This window comes from Hevea brasiliensis, chromosome 16, assembly GCF_030052815.1.
Source record: "Hevea brasiliensis isolate MT/VB/25A 57/8 chromosome 16, ASM3005281v1, whole genome shotgun sequence".
Taxonomy (NCBI): domain Eukaryota; kingdom Viridiplantae; phylum Streptophyta; class Magnoliopsida; order Malpighiales; family Euphorbiaceae; genus Hevea; species Hevea brasiliensis.
Genome location: NC_079508.1, coordinates 59,549,916 through 59,575,397, shown reverse-complemented (window position 1 = coordinate 59,575,397; position 25,482 = coordinate 59,549,916). Strand labels below are relative to the sequence as shown.

Genomic DNA, 25,482 nt, shown 5'->3' with positions numbered 1-25,482 from the left:
CTCCCACTTTTACGTCATCAACGATAAAAAGACACCTTCTTCTTCTTTTTTTTTTTTTTTTTTTTTAACCTTTCCATCCTCTTTTTATCTATACTTTATTTCGTATATACTTTTATTTCAATCAACTGCTTAAATTAACACCCCAAAAAGAAAAACATCAAACGAAACTTCCTCATCTAAATTTATCATATATTTACTTTAATTTTAATTAATTGAAAATTATGAATTTTGATGAATGAGAAAGAGAATAAAATAAAAAATAGGTTAATTTTTTAATCTTATCCCCAAATGCATTCGGTCAATTTAATTATAAGTATATAATTTAATAATTAATATATTAAATTTTATTTAAAGATCAGAAAATTAATTTTTTTATAAAAACATCAGTTTTTATAAAATACGGACTAAAGAAAATATTACAATAGTGGCACCGTCACTTTCAGTCGCGGCGCGTAGCGCAGTCCGTTTTGGGTAATAACGACGCCCGATCTCCAAAATGGGCGGTCAGGATTTGCTCAACTCTTCCCAAGAAGATCACAAGTCTATGACGTCATAGAGACGGCGACACCGACGCGCCGTATTACATCGACGTGTCATAAGGAAAGTGGACGGTGGACCCTACTTACAACATGAAGGTCCCCGAACACAGAGGGAGGATGGAGAAAAAAAAAATTAAAATTCCAAAAAGTGACCTGGTGTTGTCATATCCCCCCAATGTACTGTGGATGCCACGTCATGCTCTCCTGGACAACATCTACCTATGGAGGGACAGTCACTGACAGCTCCTACATTTGTCCCCAAGTAGCCTTATTTGCTTTTTTTTTTTTAATAAATGTTTATAATTTATTTTCTAATTATTAATAAATTTTTCTATTTTTTAATTAAAGTAAATACGCACCCCTTAATTTCATTTAATATATTTCATTTATTTGAGAAATTATAATGGTGTGCATTAAATTATGATAATAATTATATATTTACACTCATTCAAAAAATTTTAAATTTTTTTATAAAAAAAAATTGTGATATGAGATATCATATTTTTCTCTTAATATTGAGTATAATTTTTTAAGGGAGATATTAGATTTAAATAAAAAAAAATAAAATTATAAATAACAACTTAAGGGATTAGTTTTTTTATTATTAAATTATCATAATATTCGTTAAATATATTTTGTGGCACGTAATAATCATATTAAAGGAATTAAGAAATAATTAAATATAATATTTATACATATTCTTTTTTAAGTATGAGTTACATGCACAATATGTGTGAGTTTTTTTTTTAATTTTCATAATAATTTTATTAGAAATACAAATTCTATAAAAAAAAGTTATTTCTCAACTATTTTAATAAATTTTAATTATATACCTAACAGGTGCAAAGAGAAAGAAAAAGAAAGTTAAAAAAATACAGGGTGATACATATTCATTTGGTTTGTGATGAATTTTTTTTTTTTAAATAGAATTGAGGGAAACTGATTAGCTTTTAATAATAAGTAAATATATTTGCATATAATTTTATATTTTAAAACATTAAACTAGAAGGAATTATAATTTTTATTTTAAGTAATAGATATTTCATTATTTAATTAATGAAATTAATAATAATTATTTTAATAAGAAACAAATATTATTTAATAAAAAATATATTTTTTGAGGTTTGAAAAAACACTGTATGACACAGTAGACAAGGAAGCACTGCACAGAATGCACAGTACACAAGTTCCCATCAATTGTTGTTTTCGCTAATTTCCCCATTTTTCAATTATTATTTTTTATTTTGTAAAACGATGAAGGAGGTGGGCCCATTCTTCATTTGGCTGTTTTTTCATTCAGCATTTAAAGATCTATACTTGCTCAAAATCTCTCACTCACTCTCTCTCTCTCTCTCTCTCTCTCTATACTAGTTCAGGCTTAAAGCTTCCGGGTCGTGGCCTGTGATCCCGTTGTTTCTGGGTCTCCAGCAGCGTATGTACTCTCCTGCTCTTTAAACTCTGTACCATTTCAGTACTTCAAATCCTCACTCTGTAAGTCACCAATATTGTTTATCTTTTGGGCCTGATGTGACTGCAGTTAACTTTCCGGCGAGATTTGGCTGGAGAATGGCATATATGTGCGCTGACAGTGGAAATCTAATGGCAATTGCCCAACAAGTTATCAAGCAAAAACAGCAGCAAGAGCAACAGCAGCAGCAGCATCACCACCACCAGCAACAGCAACTATTAGGCCTTAATTCTTTCCCTTTAAATCCCTGGCCTCCTACAATGTCTACTAGTCCCAATCTGGGTTATACTGGGATCGCCGCTGCCGGTTTCACCGACCCCTTTCAGGTTCCCTCTGGCGGAGATACGGGAGAACCTGGGTTTCAGTTCCCCCAGATGGAGCACCACTCCACTGGCTTCAGGTTTTCGGATTTCAGTGCTGGAGCATCTGCTGAGTTCGATTCGGACGAGTGGATGGATAGTTTGATGGGCGGTGGAGACTCAACGGATAGTTCGAATCTACCCTCTAGTTGCGACGCGTGGCAAAACAATGCTGATTTTAGTCTCTACTGTCCTGATCCATTTGCCACCTGCCCAACGCGTCTCAGCGTGGCTTGCCCTTCGCCGTCCGATCTCAACAGAGCCATATTCACAGAAACCCAGAAAAGCCCTAACCCACTTCAAGTCCAAGCCTGGGGTCCATCTCCACCACCTCCTCCTCCGCAAGTGGTGGTGAAAGACACCAAGCTAGCCAATCCTCCTCCACCATCGACACTAAAAAACGAAGGAGTTGGTGCCTCTTCTAGTTCACCAGAAATTGAGTCAGCACCAGCGCTCTTGAAAGCACTACTCGAGTGTGCTCGACTCGCTGAGTCAGAACCTGAGAAAGCAGTGAAATCGCTGATTAAGGTCAGGGAGTCGGTATCCGAACAAGGAGATCCAACTGAGAGAGTGGCCTTTTACTTCACCGAAGCTTTATATGGCAGAGTTTCTCTACAAGCAGATAAAAGCTTGACCATGTTCGATACTACCTGCGAGGACTTCACTCTCTCTTACAAAGCGTTAAACGATGCATGTCCTTATTCGAAGTTTGCTCATTTAACAGCGAACCAGGCAATACTCGAGGCCACGGAGAGGGCAAGCAAGATTCACATAGTCGATTTCGGGATCGTTCAAGGCGTTCAGTGGGCTGCTCTTTTACAAGCTCTGGCTACTCGCTCTGCCGGAAAACCTGCAAGAATTCGGATCTCTGGTATACCTGCTCCAGTTCTGGGAAAATCTCCAGGGGCTTCTCTGTTTGCCACTGGAAATAGGCTTCGTGATTTTGCAAAGCTTCTAGATTTGAACTTCGAGTTCGAGCCGATACTGACTCCAATTCATGAGTTGAACGAATCCAGTTTCCGGGTTGATCCTGATGAGGTTTTAGCAGTAAATTTCATGCTTCAGTTGTATAATTTACTGGACGAGACTCCAGTTGGTGTAGAGACTGCTCTAAGGATGGCTAAATCGTTGAACCCGAAGATTGTTACTTTAGGCGAGTATGAAGCGTGTTTGAATCGGATTGGGTACGTAAACCGATTCAAAAACGCTCTGAGATACTACTCTGCTCTGTTTGAATCTCTTGAGCCGAACTTGAGCAGAGACTCACCAGAGAGACTCCAAGTTGAGAAATTGTTACTGGGTCGCAGAATTGCTGGTGTTATTGGGCCAGAGGAAGCGGGAACTAGAAGGGAACGTATTGAGGATAAAGAGCAGTGGAGGATTTTGATGGAAAGTTGTGGTTTTGAATCAGTTGCACTTAGCCATTATGCCATGAGTCAGGCTAAGATACTTTTGTGGAACTACAATTACAGTTCTTTGTATTCTTTGGTAGAATCTCAACCTGGGTTTCTGTCTCTAGCCTGGAAAGAGTTGCCACTGCTCACTGTTTCTTCATGGCGTTGATGGATCATGGATTTGCCTTGCTTTGGTATTAGTTTCCACCTGGTATTTTTTCTCTGGTGTGGAACAAATTAGTGTTTATACGTCATTGATGGGTGCTTCTTGAACAGATTTGAAACCAGTCTTGGCCTAGTAATAGTTTGTTTATTTTTAACTGCAATTATTATGCATTTGGAAACTCTTTTAAGCTCTCTGGGACAAATGAATCACTCTTAGTTGTTAGTTTTGAGTTTGTTCTTTAGATATAAGGTGTTCTTTTACTTTTGTTGGGTTATTGTTTTGAAACTTGGAGTACAACAAATTGTAAAATCAGAAGAAGGGAAATGAAAATTCAAGGAGACAGGAAAGTTTCTTTCCCTTAAATGTTTGCAACTCTGTACATATTTTAATCTCTGATATGAATTTTTAGTTTTCTTTGCTCTGTCCACACTCCACAGTAATTAGACTGCAATAGAAAGAGACAACTGATTCATGGTTCAGCAACTTTACTAATGACATAAGATTTTCTTTCCTTTCTTTGCTATTTATGTTCTTCTTCCTGTGACTTGCCGGCAGAAATGGTAAACAAGAACAGTGGAAGCAGTAAAGGGGTGATAATGTACCAGAATCCGCCAGGTTCTGTAATTGGTGTTTTATAATAGAGACCCATGTCTATAAGCTATAGACTATAGAAATCTGTGATTACTGTAAATGCTTATAGACTATAGAAATCTTTGATTACCGTAAATCATTATTTGATGAAGACGGTGTTTTTGAACATGTAAGTGGTTATCTGATGCTGACCTCTACATAAAGCTGAGTCTCTGAGTAAATGATATAATGGATGGGTTTTTTTAATCTATTTGTTCAACTTCCTTTTATCTTTGTTGGCTTCTAATTGCTTTGCTCAGCTATCATTGTCCTTAAATCTATAAGTTGAAAAAGACCCGAATTTGTGGGCCTTTCTGCTGCCCTCTCTGCCAATCGGATAGGTCTTCTACCTCTTGATTATGTCTTTAATGCTTGTCCCTTTCATCCAGCATTTAGACTTGCCCTCATCTTTTAACACTGGTAGAGATTTAACATGGCATGTTACTCATGACGTAACTGGGGAGGGAACAAATGAGGAGAAATCAGCCTCTTTCCGGCTCTTCTTCAATCAAATGGACCAGCCATGACAAGGTAGGCATGATAATGTTGTTCCAAGTCCGAGTGATGGTCAGGGTGAGTAACGAGTATTTAGAATTTTGTGACACGCCAGGGTTTAAATCTAACCAGGATGCAGATGCACTTGTGATTCTTATTTATCTATTACCCCCTGCAACTATTTGTTTCAATTTTTCTTGTTTACTACAAAAATATCTTGCTTTTTCCAATTTTCTGCGCAAGTAATTTCATCATCTAATGATTTTGTTGAACGAAAAAACTTTCCTGCAGAGGATTCAAATGAGCTCTATACACTGTACTGTTACATATGTCATTAGTAAACAAGTTGCTAAATGGCTTTTTCGCACTCGTTCGATATCAAATCATGTAATGTGAGATGATGAGGGCTTTTCACTTTCGCTGCACATCAATGAATTTCCCCCTGAATTTTGCAATTGATTTGATCCTGCTCCAAAGCACTAGTTAAAGGGTTTGGTCGTAAGCCACCAGTGTGGGAAGGTGAACCAGTGGGCGTTCTTCCCTTCTTATCGTTTAAACTTTGATTTTGGTTACGGTACTGGTAGTGAGGATGATCTGCCGTGGTGGAATATTGCTGCGACTACGATAGTGATGACCAGCAATGGTAGTGGCTGTCAAACAGCAGTATAGTCATTAAGTTAACTCACAATGGGACGTCAGATGGGCTAAACAGAACATAAATGAGACACGCTGGGCTTGATGGCCCAGTGAGATCTCACTGCAACTCACAGATCACATCAATATTTATCTCTTTTTTTTTATTGATTTAAAAAAAAAACTTTTTTAAATGTGATGAAATTTGAATTTTGTCATTAATATAATTATTTTATCACTTTCTAAATATTAAAAACTAATTCAAATAAATTCTTAGCTCATTAAGAGTCTGTTTGATTTAACTGTTGAATACAGCTGATAACTATTAGTTGATAGCTGTTACTGTTAGCTAATAACAGATAGCTGGTAGCTGATGATAGTTGATTTATGTTAAGTGTTTAGTAAAAATATATTTAACTGTTGCTATTGATATGTGAAATGACTAATAAGGGTATATATTATATAATTTATTTTATTATTGAAATAAATATAAAATTATAAATTTATTATATTATATTATTTATTTTATTATTAAACTAAATATATAATTATTAAATAATATATTATATCATTTATTATATTATTAAAATAAATATAAAATTATTAATATCATTTATTTTATTATTGGAATAAGAAAATAATTAAATTTTTTTAAAAATAATTAAATAACTTTAAAAATATAAATAAAATAATAAAGTAATTATTATTATTATTAATAAAGAAAAAATTTATAATTAATTTTAAATTTTTATATATAAATAAATATTTTATATTTTATGTTATTAATAAAAAATATTTTAATAAAATTGAAATGCGTTAATTAAAATATTAAAATTATAAATAAAAAATATAAAAGTATTAATAATATTAATTTTTAAATTAAATAAAAAAAGATAATATGATCAAAATAAAAAATAAAATCAAATCAGCTATCAGTTTACAGCTTACGAGAAATAGTTTTAAAAATAAAACTGATACAAATTGTAACCGGTGGATATCAATTATCAACTATTTAAACTTAATAAACTCTCTAATTCACCTATTTAAATATCTATCAACTACCAGTTATACTTAATAAGTGAATTAAATACTTCCTAAGAGTACAGATAAGATATCATGTAATTTATTTTAACAATTTTACATATATATAGTGAAAATTTTTCTTTTAAATATATAGTGGCTGAGTATGTCACATGATGAACTAAATCATGCCACAAACTAATCGGCGGTAGATTAGATAACACCTTAGCACACCCGCAAGAAGCTGGCAAATGCTATGTGCCACGTGTCTTCTGGTAAATGCTACGTGCCGCGATAGGGATTTGTAGTAAGGCGAATAGATCATCAGTTTGCTGACTATTTCCAATTGCCTTGCCTTCCCTTCCCTTCTAGGTAATCTTTGTATTTATATAAGAGCGCATCCTCCAGAAAACTTAAGATCCGAGAAGATGAATCACGCTATCAGATCATTTAGAAATTGTCATCATCCACCTGCTATTTTCTTGTCTCCTAACTCAAGTCTGCTTCACAGGACTACTACGTCAATTATCAGTTTTAGGCGAGCCACTACTACTGTGACGAGCACACCAGGGAACCCACACAACATGGACAAGACTCAGAACCAAGATGAGAAAACTGGGTTAGTTCTTCTGCTCTGATAATGAATGTTTTAATTTGTACTTTTGTTTATCTGGGTTTTGATTTAAGTAACGTTTATAATGAAATTGCTCTGGTTTTTGCATATATGCAAATCTGAAGGGACGTGATGTCTCATTCATTTGGAGAAGGGTATTCAACGAGGTCTGATGAAGAAGGATTCGGTGGGATTTATGGAGGAAACCAGTCGGTTAATAATGTTGAAATGGACAAGAAAATCCATGAGAATCACCCTGGTATGCATAATTTTTATTTGGTTTTTGGTTGGGATTTGAACTCGTTATGTTCATTGGTAACCCCATGAATCACGTGGTTCTATTTGATTTTAATCACTATTTCTATTTGATCTGATGACTTGTAATTTTGGATTTCGGCTATGTGGAATTGCACGAAGCTTATGACAAGACTCAGGGAAGCGAAGTGAAGGAGAAGGAGAAAGCGCGACACCAGACCAATGGGCAGTCTTAATGAACTACTTTCGTATGGAATGGGCTTTGTTTTTTTTTTTTTAATAATTTTGTTTGAGAAATCCACATCGCGAAGCACTTGGTACTTTTGCTTTTAATTTTTTTTTTTAAATATATAATAATTATTGGGCAATGATTACTTTGTTATTGAAATTCAACTTTTGGCTTGATTTTTGATGTAAAGGCTCAAAATCTTAGTAGTGAAATAATTATTATAATTAATAAAAATTTATAGTTTAACTTTTATTAAATAATAATTATTAATTATTTTTATAAATTATATATTTTATTAAATTTAAATATCAAAAAAAAATTAACAATGTTTAGGTTAGCAAACTAACTTTATATATTCGGAGGCGAGCTTTTTACCATACTAATGTAACAAAAAAAATATATATTAAAAAAGGGGAATTGAAAAGTCGGATGCATGCAATTGATTTCAATTAAAAATTGTTAAATACAATAATTAAAAAAATTAAAGAAAAACTAGATAGCATTAAATTTTTTTTATTAATAATAAATACTTTTATAATAATTAATATTTTAAATCACAATATTTTTATTATAAAAAATATTTTTAATTTTAAATTAAATTAAATTTTAAATTAAATGAAAAATCAGATATAAAATATTATTAATGTTATTTTAATAATTACTTTCAGAAAATAATAAATTAATTAAATATTTAATTAAATTTTAAATTAAAGAAAAAGTTACAATATAAAATATTGTTAATTTTGTTTTAATAATTATTTCAAAACAATAATTAATTATTAAATTTAAATGTTATTAATTTTATTTTAATAATTATTTTAAAAATAAATTACTAATTATAATTAAGCATTATTATTAATTTTGCTTAATTATTAAATTTATAAAATAATTGAGACAAACAAAATTTTTAAAATTAATATTTATTTTATAATATACTGATAGTTAAATATATTAACTTTTAAATTTTTTACTTTGACGGATTCAATGACTGAATTAATTTTAAAAATTTTATTTGTCTAACTTAATGTATGCATTTTAACTCTTAGACCTTCTGTCTTTATAGGTTTAATGAATCAATTAATTTTAAAATTTTCGTTTGTCTCAGTTAATGTGTGTATCTTAACTCTCAAACTTTCTATCTTCACGATTCGATAACTGAATTAATTTTAAAAATTTTGTTTGTCTTAATTATTTTACAAAGTTAATAATTAAAAAAAATTAATAATAATGCTTAATTACAATTAGTACTATATTGTTTTTTAAATAATTATTAAAATAAAATTAACAATAATTTATATTGTAATTTTTATTTAATCTAAAATTTAATTAAATTATTATTTTCTGAAAGTAATTATTAAAACAAAATTAATAACATTTTATATTTTAATTTTTTATTTAATTTAAATTTTAATTTAATATAAATTAGAAAATAATTTTTTATATTAAAAATATTATGATCTAAAATATTAATTATTATGACAGTATTTATTAAAATAATATTTATATTTTATTTAAAATATAAAATAAAACAATTAATAAAAGAAAATAAAAGTTTAGACGCTATTCAACCTTTCTTTATTTTTTTTAATTGTTTTATTTAATAATTTTTAATTAAAATCAATTGTATGTCATTGTGGGTGGATAGCTTCCGACTTTAAATGTTATTATAACTAGCGTTTCACTCTTAAAATTTTTAAACTCAGTATAATTTTATGCCTTTAATAATTAAATTTAAACTCATTTTTTTTTTATATATTATTTTTTCTGTTACACCCGACTGTTTAAAAGCTCAACAAAGGTATTAGAGAGAATGTAATACAATTAGTGCATGCATCAAATAATATGAGTTGAGTAATTTCGAGGAATACAAATCAAGTGAAGAGAGCATTTACCTAAACAAACTAACCATTTGGTATCATTTTAGTTTTTTCTTTTTGTTATTTTTTGAAAATGTTCTTTTAGCATAATAATATCTATTTTTTAAAATAAAAGAGTTTATTTTTTATTTAAATTTTATTTTAAACTAAATAAAAAATGAGCATGACCGTATCAGAATCAATTGAATTCTTTATTATAAATAATTTATATATAAAGCTTGAAGTAAAGCTGTAGAGTAGAGGATGAGGAAGAATTATTGGAGAGTTTAGGATTTTTAGGTTAACATAAATAATTTTACGTAGTATGATTAATTTATATTATCGCAACTATGATCAATAAATAATATTGAGGAAATAAATTATAATATATTTTTAATATGTGAAAAAAATAATATATGTTATACCTATAAATGTTCAATTAATATAAATGCATGAAGAGGGAGACATTAGGATTTTTCTAAAATATAATTTATTATTTTTATTATTTATAATTAAATTATTTTTTATTATTTAATAAATTTTAAAATTTATATAAATTTAAAATTCTTTTATTTTATTTGTATTTAAATTATTCTTAATAAATCATTTTCATAATTAAAAATATTTATTTATAATTATATAAAAATGGAAAGGTTGAGATTTTTAAATTTATTTTTCAGTATTTTTATAATTTATAAAAATACTAAAAACGTATTTATAGCTACAATGAAATAATTTGCCGCCAATAACATGTATTAGCGATAAATTATTGTCATTAATCATGTAACTTCGTTTCTAATACCTTTAGTGACACAAATTTCATAACTAATACTTTTGTGAATGAGACATTCAATAATAACGTTTAGTAATGAAATATCCATCGGTAAATCTCTAAAAAATTTAATTTCTTATACTATTTACTATTATTTTAATAATAATTATATTTAATAATAATATATTAAAATTATTTTAATAGAAATTAAAATGCACGTATTGTAAATATAATTCATTACAAATATTATTTTACATTTTTTATTAATTTTTTTATGAATAGTATTTAAAGAAATAAAAATTTTTATTACGTTAATTTATTTTAATAATATTTCTTAAACATTTTTTTATACAGTTTTTTTTTTTATTGTAAACACTATTACTTTAGAATAATAAATGAATTTAATTGACATATTATCATGTATTGTTCAAAACTATAAAACATGTGCTATTAACATTATTTTAAAATATTATAGAATAATATTTATAATTTTTTTATAATATTTATTTAGAATTAGAAGTGTATTAAATATTTAAATAAAAAATTTTAAACATTATGATATAATATAAATGAATGTTATTATATTAAAAAATAAATTTTTTAGTTTTTTAATTTATATTTTTAAATAAAAAAAAAATTCAAAACGCAACATTTTAAAAATTTATTATTAAAAATTAATATATTATAATAATATTATATTATATATTTATCAATCAAAAATTATGTATAAAAAAATGAATACGTATAAAGTATACAAACAGAACGTTAAAAAAAAAAAACTAATTATTAAAATTATGGTGTACGTATCTTACGTGTGTGCGCTCCAGGATCAAATTCAGCGTGCGCGAAGACAACGCAAAGGAAATTTCCCGGGAAATTTTGGAATAGGAGTGGTGTTTTATATATATATATATGTACATGTAAAGTAGAAAGAGCAGTTTTGCGCTAGGTACTTTTTTTTTATTGTTATATAAAATTATAAATTTATGTCTAATAGTATTTATCATTTATTATTTTTATTAAATTTATTAAATAAATAAATATTAAAATATATTTATTATATAAAATTAATTTTTTATATATAAAATTAATATTTCTTTAATATATAAAATAAATATAAAATTTTAATATTTAAAATGATGAAAGTAATATATAAATTAATCAATTTCAGATATTTTATATATTTAATCTATATTTTTCTTATATTATTATATTTTTTATTAATAATATTATGAAATCTTCTTTAAAAATTATCGGATAAAAAATTTAATTTACAAAATAAAAAATTAAATATAGAGTAATTAACAATAGAGTCAAAATAATATATTTTTTTTACCAATTGAAGTTCGAAATAAATATATAAAATAAAATTATTTATATATAAATTTTTTAATGAGCACGTGCTTTGCACGCCAATTCCCTAATTATTAACGAAGATCAAATATAACAAAATTACTAAATAATCTCCCAAAGTTATCTGTTTCCAGCTCATATATCCCGTTCATTTCGTTGTCACTACCTACCCGTCAAGCACAGCACATCCACGTGTAAACCTTCTTGGCCATCGATCCTTCCGCTTCTTGTTAATCGCGTGCGTCCATTCTATACTGGCCGCTATATAGCGAGAAATAGTTAGCGCCTCTATTCATTCCCTGTTGTATATTCAGTTCATCTCTTTGAGTCAGATCTCTCTTTGAGTCAGATCTCTCTTCATGGCTTCTCTTCGAGTTCCAAGGCTTCTTCTGTCGTTTAGATCGCTCTTTGATCTACATGATGATGTTAGTTTCATGGGGGGATTCGAATTCATACGTTGAGTTTTTGGATTCGCAAGTAGTAAGTTTGTTGCATTCCATTCCCAGCTCTTTTTATCTTTCATAGCTTTCTTTTAGCTATTGCTCGAGTTATTGATCATATTTAAACTGTTTTATAGATCTCTCATGGATCTGTTGCTTGCTTCCTCAAATTTTCCCCGCATGGATCCTTCAAGCGTATGGTTTTTCTTGCTTTGATGCTTTATCAGGAATCTTGAAATTAATTGAGTGTTGTCTAAAGCACCAAAACGGCTATCTTTCTTCTCTGATGTGTTTGCTGTAGGTTGTATGGTGTTTATAGCAGAACATGGTGACCATGGATCCAATCTGCCAGCATTTTATTTCCTCATAGTGGGTGTTGATTTCTTTTTTTTTTTTTTTGGGATTTCGATATGCTTGCACGTATTCGATCTCTGTGGCTGATCTTTGGTGATTGCTGCATGCGAATATGCGATATGATGCGATTGTATGAGGTGAAAAGATATGTAATTCGTTGATTGATGTGGATAGCTGGAGATGGGTTTTGTCATTTGTGACATGTGGATGTATAAGATATAGCAGGACGAAAGGCTGCCCAATATTGTTTATTTCATGGGGCTGCAAGTCTTTGGTTAATATCTTTGTCATCCGACCTTTGCCATGACAGGTGCGCTTGCATGGCAGGTCTCCCAAAATTCTTAATAAAATGATTTCTTTTCGTGTTTTTGAGGGGAGATCGCATGGGGATTACCCGGGTTCTCCTCTCTACAGTGTGTAGTTTGTCCCGCTTTGTTATTTTTACTCGCCTTCAAAAATCCAATCCGCAACTGATACCAGAGCTTTCTTGAGGAGATCAACGATCCGCTTCTTTCTGGGTTTCGCTCTAAAGGTATTCTCTAACTGATCTCTTACATTAGAATTTGATTAAAGTAGTTTTATACAAGGCCTTCCTGGATATTACTCAAATTTCTCAGTTGCATCTTGCTTGCTAGCCATTCGGGCCCATACTTGTCTTTGATTAGCTTTCATTATCAACAGGGTTGGAACTAAAACTATTTTGGATGTTTGAAATTGGCAGTTTTCACTTGTTGTGGAGTTCATGGAAATCGAGTTACCTTTTTTTCAAGGTAAAAGAAATTGCATACAATCTTTATAGGATCTACCTTTTTAACCGAACCAAAGAAATCATTTACCATGTGAATTCGTGAATTGTCCTGATTCTGCAAATTGACGAATACAATTTATCAATTGATCCTGCAAGAATGGCTATGTATCTGCCGTTACTGTTATTTTTTAACCTCACTGGAAGGCAATGCAAATCATCATAGTGTTCCATCCAAGCATTTGCGATTCTTTAAAGAACATATTTTTGTTCGATGTTCTTGATTATCAAATCATTGATAGCTGGAAATAACATGAAAATTTATCCGATGATAATTTGCTGGTTGAATTTCTGATATAGGGTCTCATAGGCATTGTTATTGTTTGCTTTTACAAAAGTACATAATTATGATGAAAATGCTGTGCGTTGTACCAAATTCTCCTATAATGCATTATACGTTCTCGAGGTTGTTGGGAACTAGTTTACAATTTACAATTCGATGTTATAGTATTTTGCCATGGTCATGTTATGCAAATGTGCTCGGTCACTTGGCCTGGAAATCTTTTGGCATTTGGAGGGTGCTTCAAAGTTTGATCGTTTGCTTGCACGTGGGCTTGATTGCTAGTTGGATTCATAATGATTTCTTTTGAGGTCAGGTGAAAGCTCAGGATCCTCAAGGTGATGAATCAAGTGCTAATTTTTTACACTTTCTGAACCTAAAAGTGAAGTATTACCAAGGGCATTTGAGCCATGATTTATACGTTTTTACTCGTTATGATGTCTATCTTTAATCTTTCGGTGCGTTTGAACCCTAGGGGCAATTTAAAGTTTTCATCGCCTTTGGCTGATAATTACTATAATTATAATTCCTCATTTGCAGTTTTTGTAAAATTTTATCCTTTTCTTGCCATCTGTAAAAAGCTTGTGGTGGTGCACGGATAGAACTGTGCATGGGGTTATCAATCTCCTTTGGCATGTTTATTAACGTTATTTTCAACTTGAATATGTTTAAATATCTAGAATTGGTTCTGTTGGTGGAGTGATATTAGAAAGTTCTGTTTCATAAAGTGATATGGGGGTACTAAGAATTTTTAATTCTATTTATGTATGAATTAAAGGTTATAGAAAATAAACTAATATTTTCAATTATAAAATTAAGAGAATCATATAAATTGCTTTTGTTTTAGTCAGTAGTAATATATCTAATGTAATTCTTGTTATATCAATGGTTGGTTAAAATGTTATGGGAGTAATCTTATTGCAAAGCAGAAAATGGAATTAAAGTAAAAGATTTTGGTGTTACTAATTACTATATTGAATAATTGTTGGTTATATATTGTGAAATGTTGGCTTTTTTTTTTTTTCTTGAGTTATTAGTCTTATTTTATGGTGAATATTATTTTAAATTTAGTAGTGTTAATTTTTGCAATGAGTTAATTAAAAGAAAATTTATTCAAACACAAAATGTAGTGAGTTTAGTCTGAAACTTTTGGGTGTTTAAAGCGATTACGTGTTGGAAAGATCTGTGAGCTCAAAATGGTAGAGCGCTCGATCCCTATTGGGGTTTAGGGGGGTTGGTGGATCAAGTCCACTCAGATCTAATTTATTATTAATCTTATGTTTTGAATTTCCATTCCAATGTATACGTCTTTACATTATGAAAGAGTAATAAAGTTGTATCAACTTCTTTAACAAAAGAGAATTAATTAAAACTTAGAATCATACACAGATCTGCCTTAAATGGATGCCCCGTAACACTCGGCAAAATAAATCAAAAAGCCCAACCTGATTTGGTAGCTACCAAACTCAGAAAAATATAATGTACACTAAGATTATTTTAATTAATTAATTAATTTATTGTTTTTTACTTTCATCTTCTACTATAAGATAGAGATTGTGTATCATTTAAAGATGGCCATCTCTATTTTGAGAATGGGAAGCATGGCTTTTGCCTCTCGTGCTCCATCTTAATACTGTGTAGTTTCTTGCTGACCTTCACAGAGAATAAGTGGGTTTTGCTATGAAGTTAAGATGTAGAGCATGGTTGTCTTAATACGACACCGATTTAGTTGAAAAATCATATTAGTGAACATTTTGGTTTAGAATAAGAATTTTATTTTTACAGCATTTGGAATTGATTTGATTAATCGAATTAAATTTAAATAAAATGGTTCCCGAGCTTTTAAAAAAAAAAACAAACTAATACTTATTGGCAATTTAAATTGGAACTGACTTGATTAATTCAGCCATATTTATATCTGCTGCCTCATGCTACTTTAAAAAAGAAGAAATCTATTTGGCAATGAGAATTTTAGTTTTATTAATTTGTGATTTGAATAATTAATGGTGTTAATAATTTGTTTTATTAATATGTTCACTTTAAAATTATTAAATAATTTTTTATGATAAAAAAATATAAAATTTAACTTATTTTATTTTAGTAAGTATTCATAAAAAGTTAAATTATTAGTTATAATAATATGCTATTATTATCAAGAAATTGTTGATTTTACTATATATAACTAATATTTATTTAATGATGTATTAATTAAATTTTAATTTAATCTCTATTTATTTATAAACTCTTAATTTTCTTTATTTACTAATTCAATAATAGAGCTATGTTTGAAAACCTTTTAAGCAAAAAGATGTGCGTTCGGCTCATGCGAGAAGAATATTTTTTTTTTTTTTTTTTTTTTTCCTTCAGAACAAATTCATACCTTGCCCAAAAGGAACTGGTGGGCCATATGTATAGCTCGGTGTGCGTTTAAGATAGTGGGGGGAGTTGAGCTTTTAGAAGGCGAGAAATTAAGATAGAGAAGCTCTCCCATTTTAATTTCTTTTTTAATTTAGGGTTTCAGATTCTTTTGTTTTGAGAACAGGGTTTTAGATTCTTAATGTTATTGTTTCATTGGCTTTCTTTGTTTCGGCCAGCTTAGTGGTTTTCCTTTTCGTTATTGATCGAAATTGTAAATAATTTTTATTTTGTTTGGTGGAGCAGCTTGTGCTGAAGGGAATGGATTTTGTAGGCTGCTCTGGGTTTTATTGTGCTTTCTTTTTGTGCTTATTGAGCTTTTTGTAGGTGTTCATGTTAAGTGAAAAAGATTTAGTTGTTTGCCCTGTATGCGTGTTTGACAAATCAGAGGCGTTGAGTATTTGTCTTTCGCTGCTTGTTGGTGGCTAGAAGGTATAGCGTGAGTGGAACGCCTGTCAATCGAAGTTATTGTCGCCCTATAAGCTCTAACGGTGTGAGCAGCTTCTTCTTGGTTCCTACAAACTCTGGTTCTCGCCTCCTGGGCCTAAAGCTCACCCATGGATCTATGGTCTTGTTGGTTAGTGAATCCTATATGGCTCGATCTATCACCGTGGATGTTCTCTATGGGTCTCTCTATTAGGCTTCTGCCTCCATCCTGCACTCGGCGTTCAATATTCCTGGTGATGGTCTATGGAGGCAATGACAACGCTAAAGAGTTGAGTCTCTATTGTATGTTCATGCCCTAGCTAGGATCGAAGTTGGGCTTGGACCTTTAGAAGTTGGGTTTTAGGATTTCTATGTCAAATCTCTGAGTGGGATTTCAGTGAGTTTGGGTTTCAATTTGTATGCCCTGTTTCATTAGGCTTGTTATTTTGGCCACTTATTTTTAGGCTTTAACCTATATTCTATTTCAAATTCTAATTAATATCCTATCTTCTGATAAAAACAAAAAAGAAAAAAGATAGTGGCTGAGTTTTGCCTGGATGAACATAATTTTTTTTTTAAAGATAAAGAATTATATTAGTATAATGAGAGTAAATACAAAAAAAATTAAAAAATAAAAAATAAAGAATATAAATATATACTCATAATAAAACTTGAAAAAGGAAAAGACATGTGAAAAATATAATTTTGGAGAGATCTTTTGTAAAGATATGAGAATACAAATACTCATATTTCTTTTCATTTACTTTTATATACATTAATATATGGATAAGGATCGTGTTGATCGCCGATTAGATTGGAGTATAGATTCTTTATCATCCGTAATTACGGTTATTTTTATAATTAAATTTTATTAATTATTTTAAAATATTTATTTAAAATAATAAAAATTAATTATATTAGTAAAAATAAATAAAACAAATTAAAAAATTCCAGAATAAAATTTGTTTGTAAATATATTTTATAATAATTTTTTTAAATATGAAAAAAATAATAATTTATTAATTTATTAAATAATAAAAATAATTTTTTAATGCACTAAATTTTTTAGTTTATGGTAAACGCTTTTTTTTATATATCTTCCTAACTTTTCAAAAAATTAAAATAAAAGTTTTTCTTAAAAATTATAATTTTCTATAAATAAACAAACCTATAGCCTTCTTAAAAATTTTTATTTGCAATAAATTACGTGTGTAACCATTACTTTACAACCTCATTCATATCTTCTCAAAAACGATGGGTCTGAAGATATCCTTATCAAACCGACCAAATTTTTTTGGTCTTTTTGATATTTATTTGAGGGGAATATTATAGAATATTTGTGAAGCACTAAAAATCTGTGTTTCTTATCAAAAAATAAAAATTTTATAAAAATTGATTTTAAAAATGTACGTAGGGTGGACGCACACGTGAAGAGTAAAAATATTTTTATAAATAATATTTAAATAATAAAAATTTAATATATTTATATAATTAAATCCACCATTTAAGAGTCGATGCTCAAACTCGTTGATGCACAAATTAAAGAGAATTTGCACTATAATCGTTTCAATACTTATTATGCTTTATCAATAAGAAATCTATTATATATTATAAAAAAATATTATCGATTAATTACTTATAAATTGAAGCATATAAATTTATTAAAATAGGTTTAGAATGAAAATAAAAATAAAAAATAAATTAAAAATGTTAATTTGATATTAAAATAACAATAACTATAATACCATTTATGAAATGATTAATATTAAAAATTATAAAATATTTGAATTTCAATTGAAATAATTGAATTCTTTCTATAATCATTTAAAATACAAGCCTCCACTTATAAATTTAATATTATTATTTAAAAATTAATATTTTAAAATTTATAATATATTTAATTGAAGGGAAAAAAAAAAAAAAAAGCTGTTGGGGGCTTCACCTATATTTATAGAAAAATTGACTCTTAATGGCTTCTCTTTTCCTGGCGTTCATGATATTTGATCAATAATTTGGTTGTCCTTATTCAACAAGTTTTTCGAATCCGTTTTTATCTTTTTTACTCACATGTTAATTTATGCATATCAAATTAAATTTATCAAACTAACCTCCCTGTCCCTTAATTAGATAAAATAAATAATAATTTAATCAAATTATAAAGAATATTTTATTATAATTTAAGTAATTTAATTATTTTCTTAATTGTCATATAAAAATTTTAAATAGTAAATAAAATTAGACGAAAATAATAATTTATAGTTCACATAAACATATGCAATTATATCCTTAATTTTTTCTTTATAAAGAGTAAATCTAGATATAATTTTTTTTTTTGCAAAATAAAATTAATAAATGAATAAAAACAATTATCAACAAATAGACGTGATTGAATTAAAAACCCCTTAATTTCAAGATCCCAAATTTTATTGTTAAAGAAAGATTTCATTGGCATTCATATTTTCATCGTCGTTCAAAATTATTTGACAACTTCTCATTTTAATTTTTAAATGTTGATGAAAATATTGAAATACAAATATATTTTCTTTAACACGTAAAATTTTATAAATATTAAAAATATTTTAGTGATTTATCAAAATAAAAATGAATTGAAACATGGAGCAATGTGTGTAGTATAATTTATTTATAGTTCATAAAGGAAAAAAAATGAGAATATTGAGAAGTGCATTCTAAATATGATAGTGCAAGAATATATGTATTATTATTATTATTATTATTAATAAGAAAAAAGTATACTTAATCAATTTGAATTTACTGTTAAAGGATGAAAATATTTTGTAATTCAATATTTTAATTTTTTTAAGATTAAATATATCATTATATATTTTTAATGTAATATTGATAATTTATGATGGAAAATTAATAATGAATAAATATATTTAATTAAAAAAATTGATTTATTTTTATGGGATGATATTTTTTTTATGTAATTAAATTAAGCCATCACATCCACAAGCTGCAAATTCTGCTATTGCATATAATTAAAACTACCAATTAATTCTGGTATCTCTATTATAAACTATGCTCTTTTTAGTCTTCACAAAAATATATATAAAATAATTCATAGAGAAATTCAGTAATTATTTTATTTAAACTTTATAATAATTATTACAAAATAAATTAATAATAATGTATTAATATTAAAAATAATAAATATAAACAAGCGAATAAAAAATAACCTATGATACATTTGATATAAACTCAATTTTATATAAAAATAAATTTAATATTATTTAATTAAATATTTATATTAAAATGTATATAAAAATAAATAAAAATATGTAAAATTGAAATGATAAATATAAAAATTTACATTTTAAACTGAAAATTATTAATTTATTTTACATAAAATCTAATTTATAATATTTGTGCTGAACAAAAATAACAATAATAAAAGGCACTGTAGTATTTTAATCAATAATTAATTAATTCCATATCCTAGACTTACCATCAACTCAATTCAGTAGCTTTGTATTCAAGTATAAATGCCTAAAGCCAAAGCCTCCGAATTATATAATCCCTTCTCCTTTCCCTCTCTTCTTCGTCTTCTTGATGCTACTACATTTCTTGTGAGGACATCACAAAACCCACTCCTCCACTCTTTTTGTACCAATTTCCATTACCTTTTATTGCCCAAAGCTTCCACCTTTAGCTTCATCTGGTATGTTTACTTTCTTTCTTTTTCTTTTATTTATTTTTCTATGTGTTTAGCTGACTTTGTAAGGGTTGATGGGGTTTTTTGATCTGTGGAATTAATTCTTGTCAGATTCTACAGTATTCCACGTACTTTTTGGGCTGTACTCTAACGATTCCTATGAGTAGCTCTGTTGATGTTCAGATATAATTCGTAGGACTGATGTAGTTCACATTAATGGATACAGAGAAATCGGAATCTCTTTGTTTTGATGTTGACGATTAATCTTAGAATCTAGAGTTTAAGGATTGCTTGGATTTAGTTAACCATTTTTCGGTCTTAGTTATTGGTGTTTGATGTTTTTGACAGTCAACATGTTTCATGGAAAAAAGCAATCACAGAATCATCAAGAGAATGATGCTGTACAACAAGATGCAAAGGTAATAACAAATTTGGATGGACATCTTCAATCTCTTTCATTTTTTCCTGTAATTGTTTCTGGTCCGTGGACATCATCTTTGATAGCTTTGACAGTTCCCATTTATTATCTCTATTGCTTACACCTCATGATCAAATGTTGATTTTGTTGCTTATTCCAGCATGGTACTGACAAAAAATGAGTTTATAAATTCAAGGATCATTTTGCAGGAAGATTTTAAGAACAAAATGAAGAAGTTAAAACCTTGTATCAATCAGTTATTTCATCTACATTATGACCTGATGTTTCGATTTCACTTGACCAAGATATATGATTGAAGGAATTGAAAATAGAGCAATATGAATATCACTTGAACAAAATAAGATTGAAAGAATTCAAAAAGGGGACTAGATCTGTTATATTTATTTCCTACTGCTATGAGCAGGTCTGTGAACTCAAGGCAGCTCTTGGACCTTTGTCTGGACGTAATTTGAAGTTCTGTACTGATGCCTGCCTGAGGAGATATCTGGAAGCTCGAAACTGGAATGTTGAAAAGGCACATAAAATGTTAAAAGGGACACTTAAGTGGAGGGCAACTTATAAGCCTGAAGAAATCCGCTGGGTATGTGATACGTATCATTTCTGCATTGCTTCTTTACCATGCTGCTCTATATGATAGGCATCTGATGTATGCCATGAATGGTTCAGTTTTCCATATATATATATATATATTTTGCTAATTCCACTCATCGATTAATCCTTCACTTACCATATAGACATGTGATGTCTCCAGCATGAAATATCACATGAAGTCGAAAAAGGAAAAGTCTTCAGAGCAAATTTTCATGACCGATATGGGAGGACTGTGCTTATAATGAGGCCAGAGATGCAGGTTTGTACTAGTTTTTATTGTTCTTTATTTGTAACTTTTAATTATTATTACCCACGGGGAAATAAAAAATCAAGCATATTTATCAACACATTTTATTTGACAATTGGCAGAACACAACATCTGCAGAAGACAATATCCGTCATTTGGCCTATGTTATTGAAAATAGCATCCTTAACCTAGCTGAGGGTCAAGAACAAATGTCTTGGTTGATAGACTTCACTGGATTATCCTTGAGCAACAGTATGTCTATTGGAACAGGTGTTGATATCATTAAAATTTTACAGAATCACTACCCTGAAAGGCTTGCTGTAGCATTTGTCCATAATCCTCCAAGAATTTTTGAGGCATTCTGGAAGGTTTGTTGATCTTGTCTACTTCCGTTATGGTCTATGAGATTAACTGAATGCTCGCTGATCTTCATACAATAAGCATATATATAAATTGGTGCATTTATGTTACAATGTTATTGAGCATCTTTTTTCTCTTGTATGATGAACTTGTATTACTTCCATTTTTGGTAGGTTGTTAAGTGCGTACTTAATTCAAAAACTTCAGAGAAGGTAAAATTTGTTTATCCAAATAATAAAGAGAGTGAGGAGCTCATGAAGCATTTCTTTGATGTTGACAACCTTCCTGGTGAGTTTGGAGGGAAAGCCACGATGAAGTATGACCATGAGGAATTCTCACGATTGATGGTCCAGGATGATGTAAAAACTGCCAAATATTGGGGATTTGATGAGAAGCCAACCCACATTGCTGATGCCCAATTGAGGCCTCAGTTGGCCCCAGAGCCAACGCCTTTTGCACCACCTGCTAGTTAATTTTGCTGGTACTGGTATAAAGGAAAGCGAAGACAAGACACTGAAGCTTAGAATATATCACCTTGAATAAAAGGGACCAATTTCCCTTTTTTCGATTAAAGCAACCAGGCTGATATGAGTTTGACAACTGTGGTAATATGTACTTACTTTTAGTGCTGGATTACAGTAAGATTTATCTACCTTTGTTTTTTTTTTTTTTTTTTTTTTTAACGAGAAAAAGAACTTCATTCAAGAAAGTGTTGATGAATACATTGAGGATTTGCTGTTTGAGTTTCTGATGAGAAAAACAACTTTAAATATATTAATTGGAGCCCAAGTTCTAACTGATTTGATAGAAGCCACATATTACTGGAAGTCCACGCTATACATGGTGCATTATGCTGCACCCCACTTTCCATGATCGCAATTGCCTCGACTCTAAAAGAATTTGTGAGAATTAGCAAATACTCATACCAACGTGGGATAAATTAAATGCAGCAGATCAATTTTGTGAAGCAAGAGTCATTTATAGCATTCAACAACAACAACAACAACAACAAAATTCTATATACAGCTGCTGAAGGTAGGCAAATGCTTGATCAAAGTTCATTCGAGTAAAGGCACTCATCCACAAGTTGGCGCAGATTCGGATTCTCTAGGGCAGCAGCAACTCTTTCTTTATCGTTCAACTGCTTATTCACTGCAAAAAGACAAATGGCATAAACAGTATTAGCCAGGAGGTGTACTCAAGAGAAAAAAGAGATCAACTAGACGCATAGAAATGGATTATTACATGTTGCATAATAATACTAAGAAAACACAGATGAAAAGAACATAAATGGACAAGGCAGTAAAATAGAAGGCACCAAAACTAATGCCTAGTTCAACTTCACCTGATTCTTCATCAGCATGAGATCCAGGAGAAACTTTAATATCAACCTGTGAAAATATCCATCAAACTTGTGGATCAGAAAACATCTTATAATTATGAATTATTCAAGCCAGGACAAATACTTTTTTCATATTTAAATACATAATTATCCCCAAGTTTTCTTCCGAATATGCAGAGATGCCCATGTTTAACAAGCAGAAAACAAATTTGCTGAGCCAAAATAACACAAAATAGATTTGAAGAAAAGATGGCATATTTGCCAAGACACACATGAGCACCGTCTCAAGTCAGCTTCTGTGTTTCAGTGTCACTGGACATAAATGGCACATAACATGGCACATAACAAACCATTGACATTGTTACCAAGTATCAATATTCAAACATGCAAAAGCAAAGTTTCAATGACTTGATCTCAATAGATCATTGAAACACATGATGATATTCTGCCTAATTTCAGACTAATTATTTACCATATGGGCTTATTATTTCAATGGCATGCAATCTTTTTAACTTTTTCTACTGTGCAAAGCTGTTTGGGCCTATCATTGGATGATACCACTTGTTTGCTGCAACTATCCAGCAATAACAGGTAAAAAAAAAAAAAAAAAATCCCTATGTTCACTTGTAAAGTACAACATCCATCTTGATCCAATTTATTGGTTGCTATAAATTTTCCAAGCAAGTGCATCCAAATGATCAATTATATATGAACTATGAAGTGAATGGGGAAATTAAATTATTCAGCAACTTAAGACGAAACACATCATGAAGTGAAGTACTCAGTGATGAAGTTGGCAGAGGCAATGTCATTTAGCATCCATGTAAAAGATGGCCAACTCAAGCTCATTCTAACATTCACTTCGTAAAACTAGAAGAATCTTACATCTCTCAAATTAGAAAAGGAAAAAGAAAAGATATAAACATAAGTTAGTAATTCACCAAACCAAAACTATAGTACCAATTTATTATAATGCAAATAAGAGCACAGAAGATAGTCGGCTGAGTTAAGCTGCAAAGTGAGTACACACGCACAGAGAGAGAGAGAGAGAGAGAGAGAGAGAGAGAGAGAGAGAGAGATATTGAAGTTAGTGATTACCAACAAAGCTAACCTTATAATGGGGAGGGAAACATTCTTGTAATTTAACTCTAAGGCAAAGACCAATAACTGTTGCCATGCTGCAATGTTGGATGGTTGGAGTAAACGTAATCCTAAAACATACAAAAATAACCAAATTAGTGGGTTAAAGACCTACCAAACCCTGAATTCTCTTGAAATTAAAAAGAAAAATAAAAAAGTTTCTGGTTCAGAAGCTGTTTGGTCTGGCTTATTAGTTGGTCAAACCTACTTATTAGTATAAAATTAATAGAAAGTTATAAGTTGAGCAGTGATTAGTTATACCACTTAAAATAAGTCAGTGAAAACTTGTCTGCTCATTTTAAAACCATATCCTAATATTCTTTCTGCTGTTAGCCAGATGCAGCTATTGAAAATGCTGTAACCGCTGCTCTCCACCTTTTTCTTTTGTATCAAGATATCATAGTAGACCTGCTACTGGTGAGAAAGGCATCTTTTAGATTCGTGGACTGAAGGCCATAATAGATGTCGTGAGATTCTTCACAGTGATATATTTTTTCGGTGATTTTGACAAATTAAGTTACAAATAATAATCTTCATTTGAGGTATATTTGTATCAATATTAAAAGACAACAGAAATACGAGTACAACAATTACTCACAGAATACGGCCGAGCTTGTCATCAACAGTGATCGATTCCTCTGAGAGAACACTGAGCTGTTCCAATGAATATGGATGCTCTGGATCTCTTATATCCCTCACAAAATTTGCAGTTCCAGTCAAAGATCACTTTTTTTTAAAAGAAAATATCAAATAAGAAAAAATAATAAAAGAAAATGCATGAAAAACACTATTAAACACTGTACTGAGTCCACAAAAATTAAAATCCCCAAAAGAAAAACAGTAGCGCAGGAAAAGGATATCATAGATTTCAAGTGGATCCACAAAGTCATCGCAGTGAAGATCTTCGGTGCGGGCGACCCTTTCCTTCTTAGCGTGAACCACCGGGTTGGCATTGATGAGACCCAGAGTCATATCTCTTGCTCTTGTGATTTCTTCTGCTCTGTTTCTTGGCTTCCCTGTATTGCTTTGTTATTTTCTGTTGGGAGTCACGGGCCAGAAGGAAAGAGGAATGGTTTTTCCCTGTGCTAATCAAAGCGGGTCATGTGAGTTTGCTTTGCGAGTGATTAGTGATTTGCGCTGAAACCCGCAGCCAGATTCTCCGGTGTTAGGTGTCGGATTATAGGAGCC

The 25,482-nt window shown here is 29.8% G+C and overlaps 4 protein-coding genes and 1 long non-coding RNA gene across 8 annotated transcripts; 4 read left to right on the top strand and 1 right to left on the bottom strand.

Annotated features, from left to right (window-relative positions):
- Positions 1-1,829: 1,829 nt before the first annotated feature.
- LOC110634338 (SCARECROW-LIKE protein 7) lies at positions 1,830-4,347 on the top strand. Of its 2 annotated transcripts, none has more exons than XM_058137758.1 (2): positions 1,830-1,971; positions 2,077-4,347. In XM_058137758.1, exon 2 carries the CDS (start codon positions 2,106-2,108, stop codon positions 3,927-3,929), a length of 1,824 nt encoding a protein of 607 aa, XP_057993741.1. In that variant the 5' UTR covers positions 1,830-1,971; positions 2,077-2,105; the 3' UTR covers positions 3,930-4,347. The 2 variants fall into 2 exon arrangements, with proteins under 2 accessions (XP_057993741.1, XP_057993742.1); XM_058137759.1 differs by having other exon boundaries at positions 1,874-1,975.
- A 2,719-nt stretch (positions 4,348-7,066) lies between these two features.
- Positions 7,067-7,977, top strand: LOC110634367 (uncharacterized). Its single transcript, XM_021783337.2, has 3 exons — positions 7,067-7,323; positions 7,443-7,576; positions 7,735-7,977. The coding sequence occupies exons 1-3, from the start codon at positions 7,133-7,135 to the stop codon at positions 7,806-7,808; spliced, it is 399 nt and encodes a 132-aa protein (XP_021639029.2). The 5' UTR covers positions 7,067-7,132; the 3' UTR covers positions 7,809-7,977.
- Positions 7,978-11,833: 3,856 nt separating this feature from the next.
- On the top strand, positions 11,834-14,326 carry LOC110634323 (uncharacterized). Of its 2 annotated transcripts, none has more exons than XR_002490961.2 (2): positions 11,834-12,262; positions 12,360-14,326. It is a non-coding gene; the product is annotated as an uncharacterized LOC110634323 (long non-coding RNA). The 2 variants fall into 2 exon arrangements; XR_002490960.2 differs by having other exon boundaries at positions 11,834-12,266.
- A 5,683-nt stretch (positions 14,327-20,009) lies between these two features.
- On the top strand, positions 20,010-22,612 carry LOC110634340 (uncharacterized). 2 transcript variants are annotated; one of them, XM_021783296.2, is made up of 7 exons: positions 20,010-20,181; positions 20,287-20,427; positions 20,524-20,594; positions 21,018-21,194; positions 21,366-21,464; positions 21,575-21,820; positions 21,986-22,612. In XM_021783296.2, the coding sequence occupies exons 3-7, from the start codon at positions 20,529-20,531 to the stop codon at positions 22,283-22,285; spliced, it is 888 nt and encodes a 295-aa protein (XP_021638988.2). In that variant the 5' UTR covers positions 20,010-20,181; positions 20,287-20,427; positions 20,524-20,528; the 3' UTR covers positions 22,286-22,612. The 2 variants fall into 2 exon arrangements, with proteins under 2 accessions (XP_021638988.2, XP_021638987.2); XM_021783295.2 differs by lacking the exon at positions 20,287-20,427 and having other exon boundaries at positions 20,011-20,181.
- A 136-nt stretch (positions 22,613-22,748) lies between these two features.
- On the bottom strand, positions 22,749-25,440 carry LOC110634341 (protein AE7-like 1). Its single transcript, XM_021783297.2, has 5 exons — positions 25,155-25,440; positions 24,893-24,998; positions 24,266-24,365; positions 23,158-23,203; positions 22,749-22,964 (listed from the first exon to the last, which is right to left on the bottom strand). Exons 1-5 carry the CDS (start codon positions 25,264-25,266, stop codon positions 22,864-22,866), a joined length of 465 nt encoding a protein of 154 aa, XP_021638989.2. The 5' UTR covers positions 25,267-25,440; the 3' UTR covers positions 22,749-22,863.
- Between the last annotated feature and the right edge of the window lie 42 nt (positions 25,441-25,482).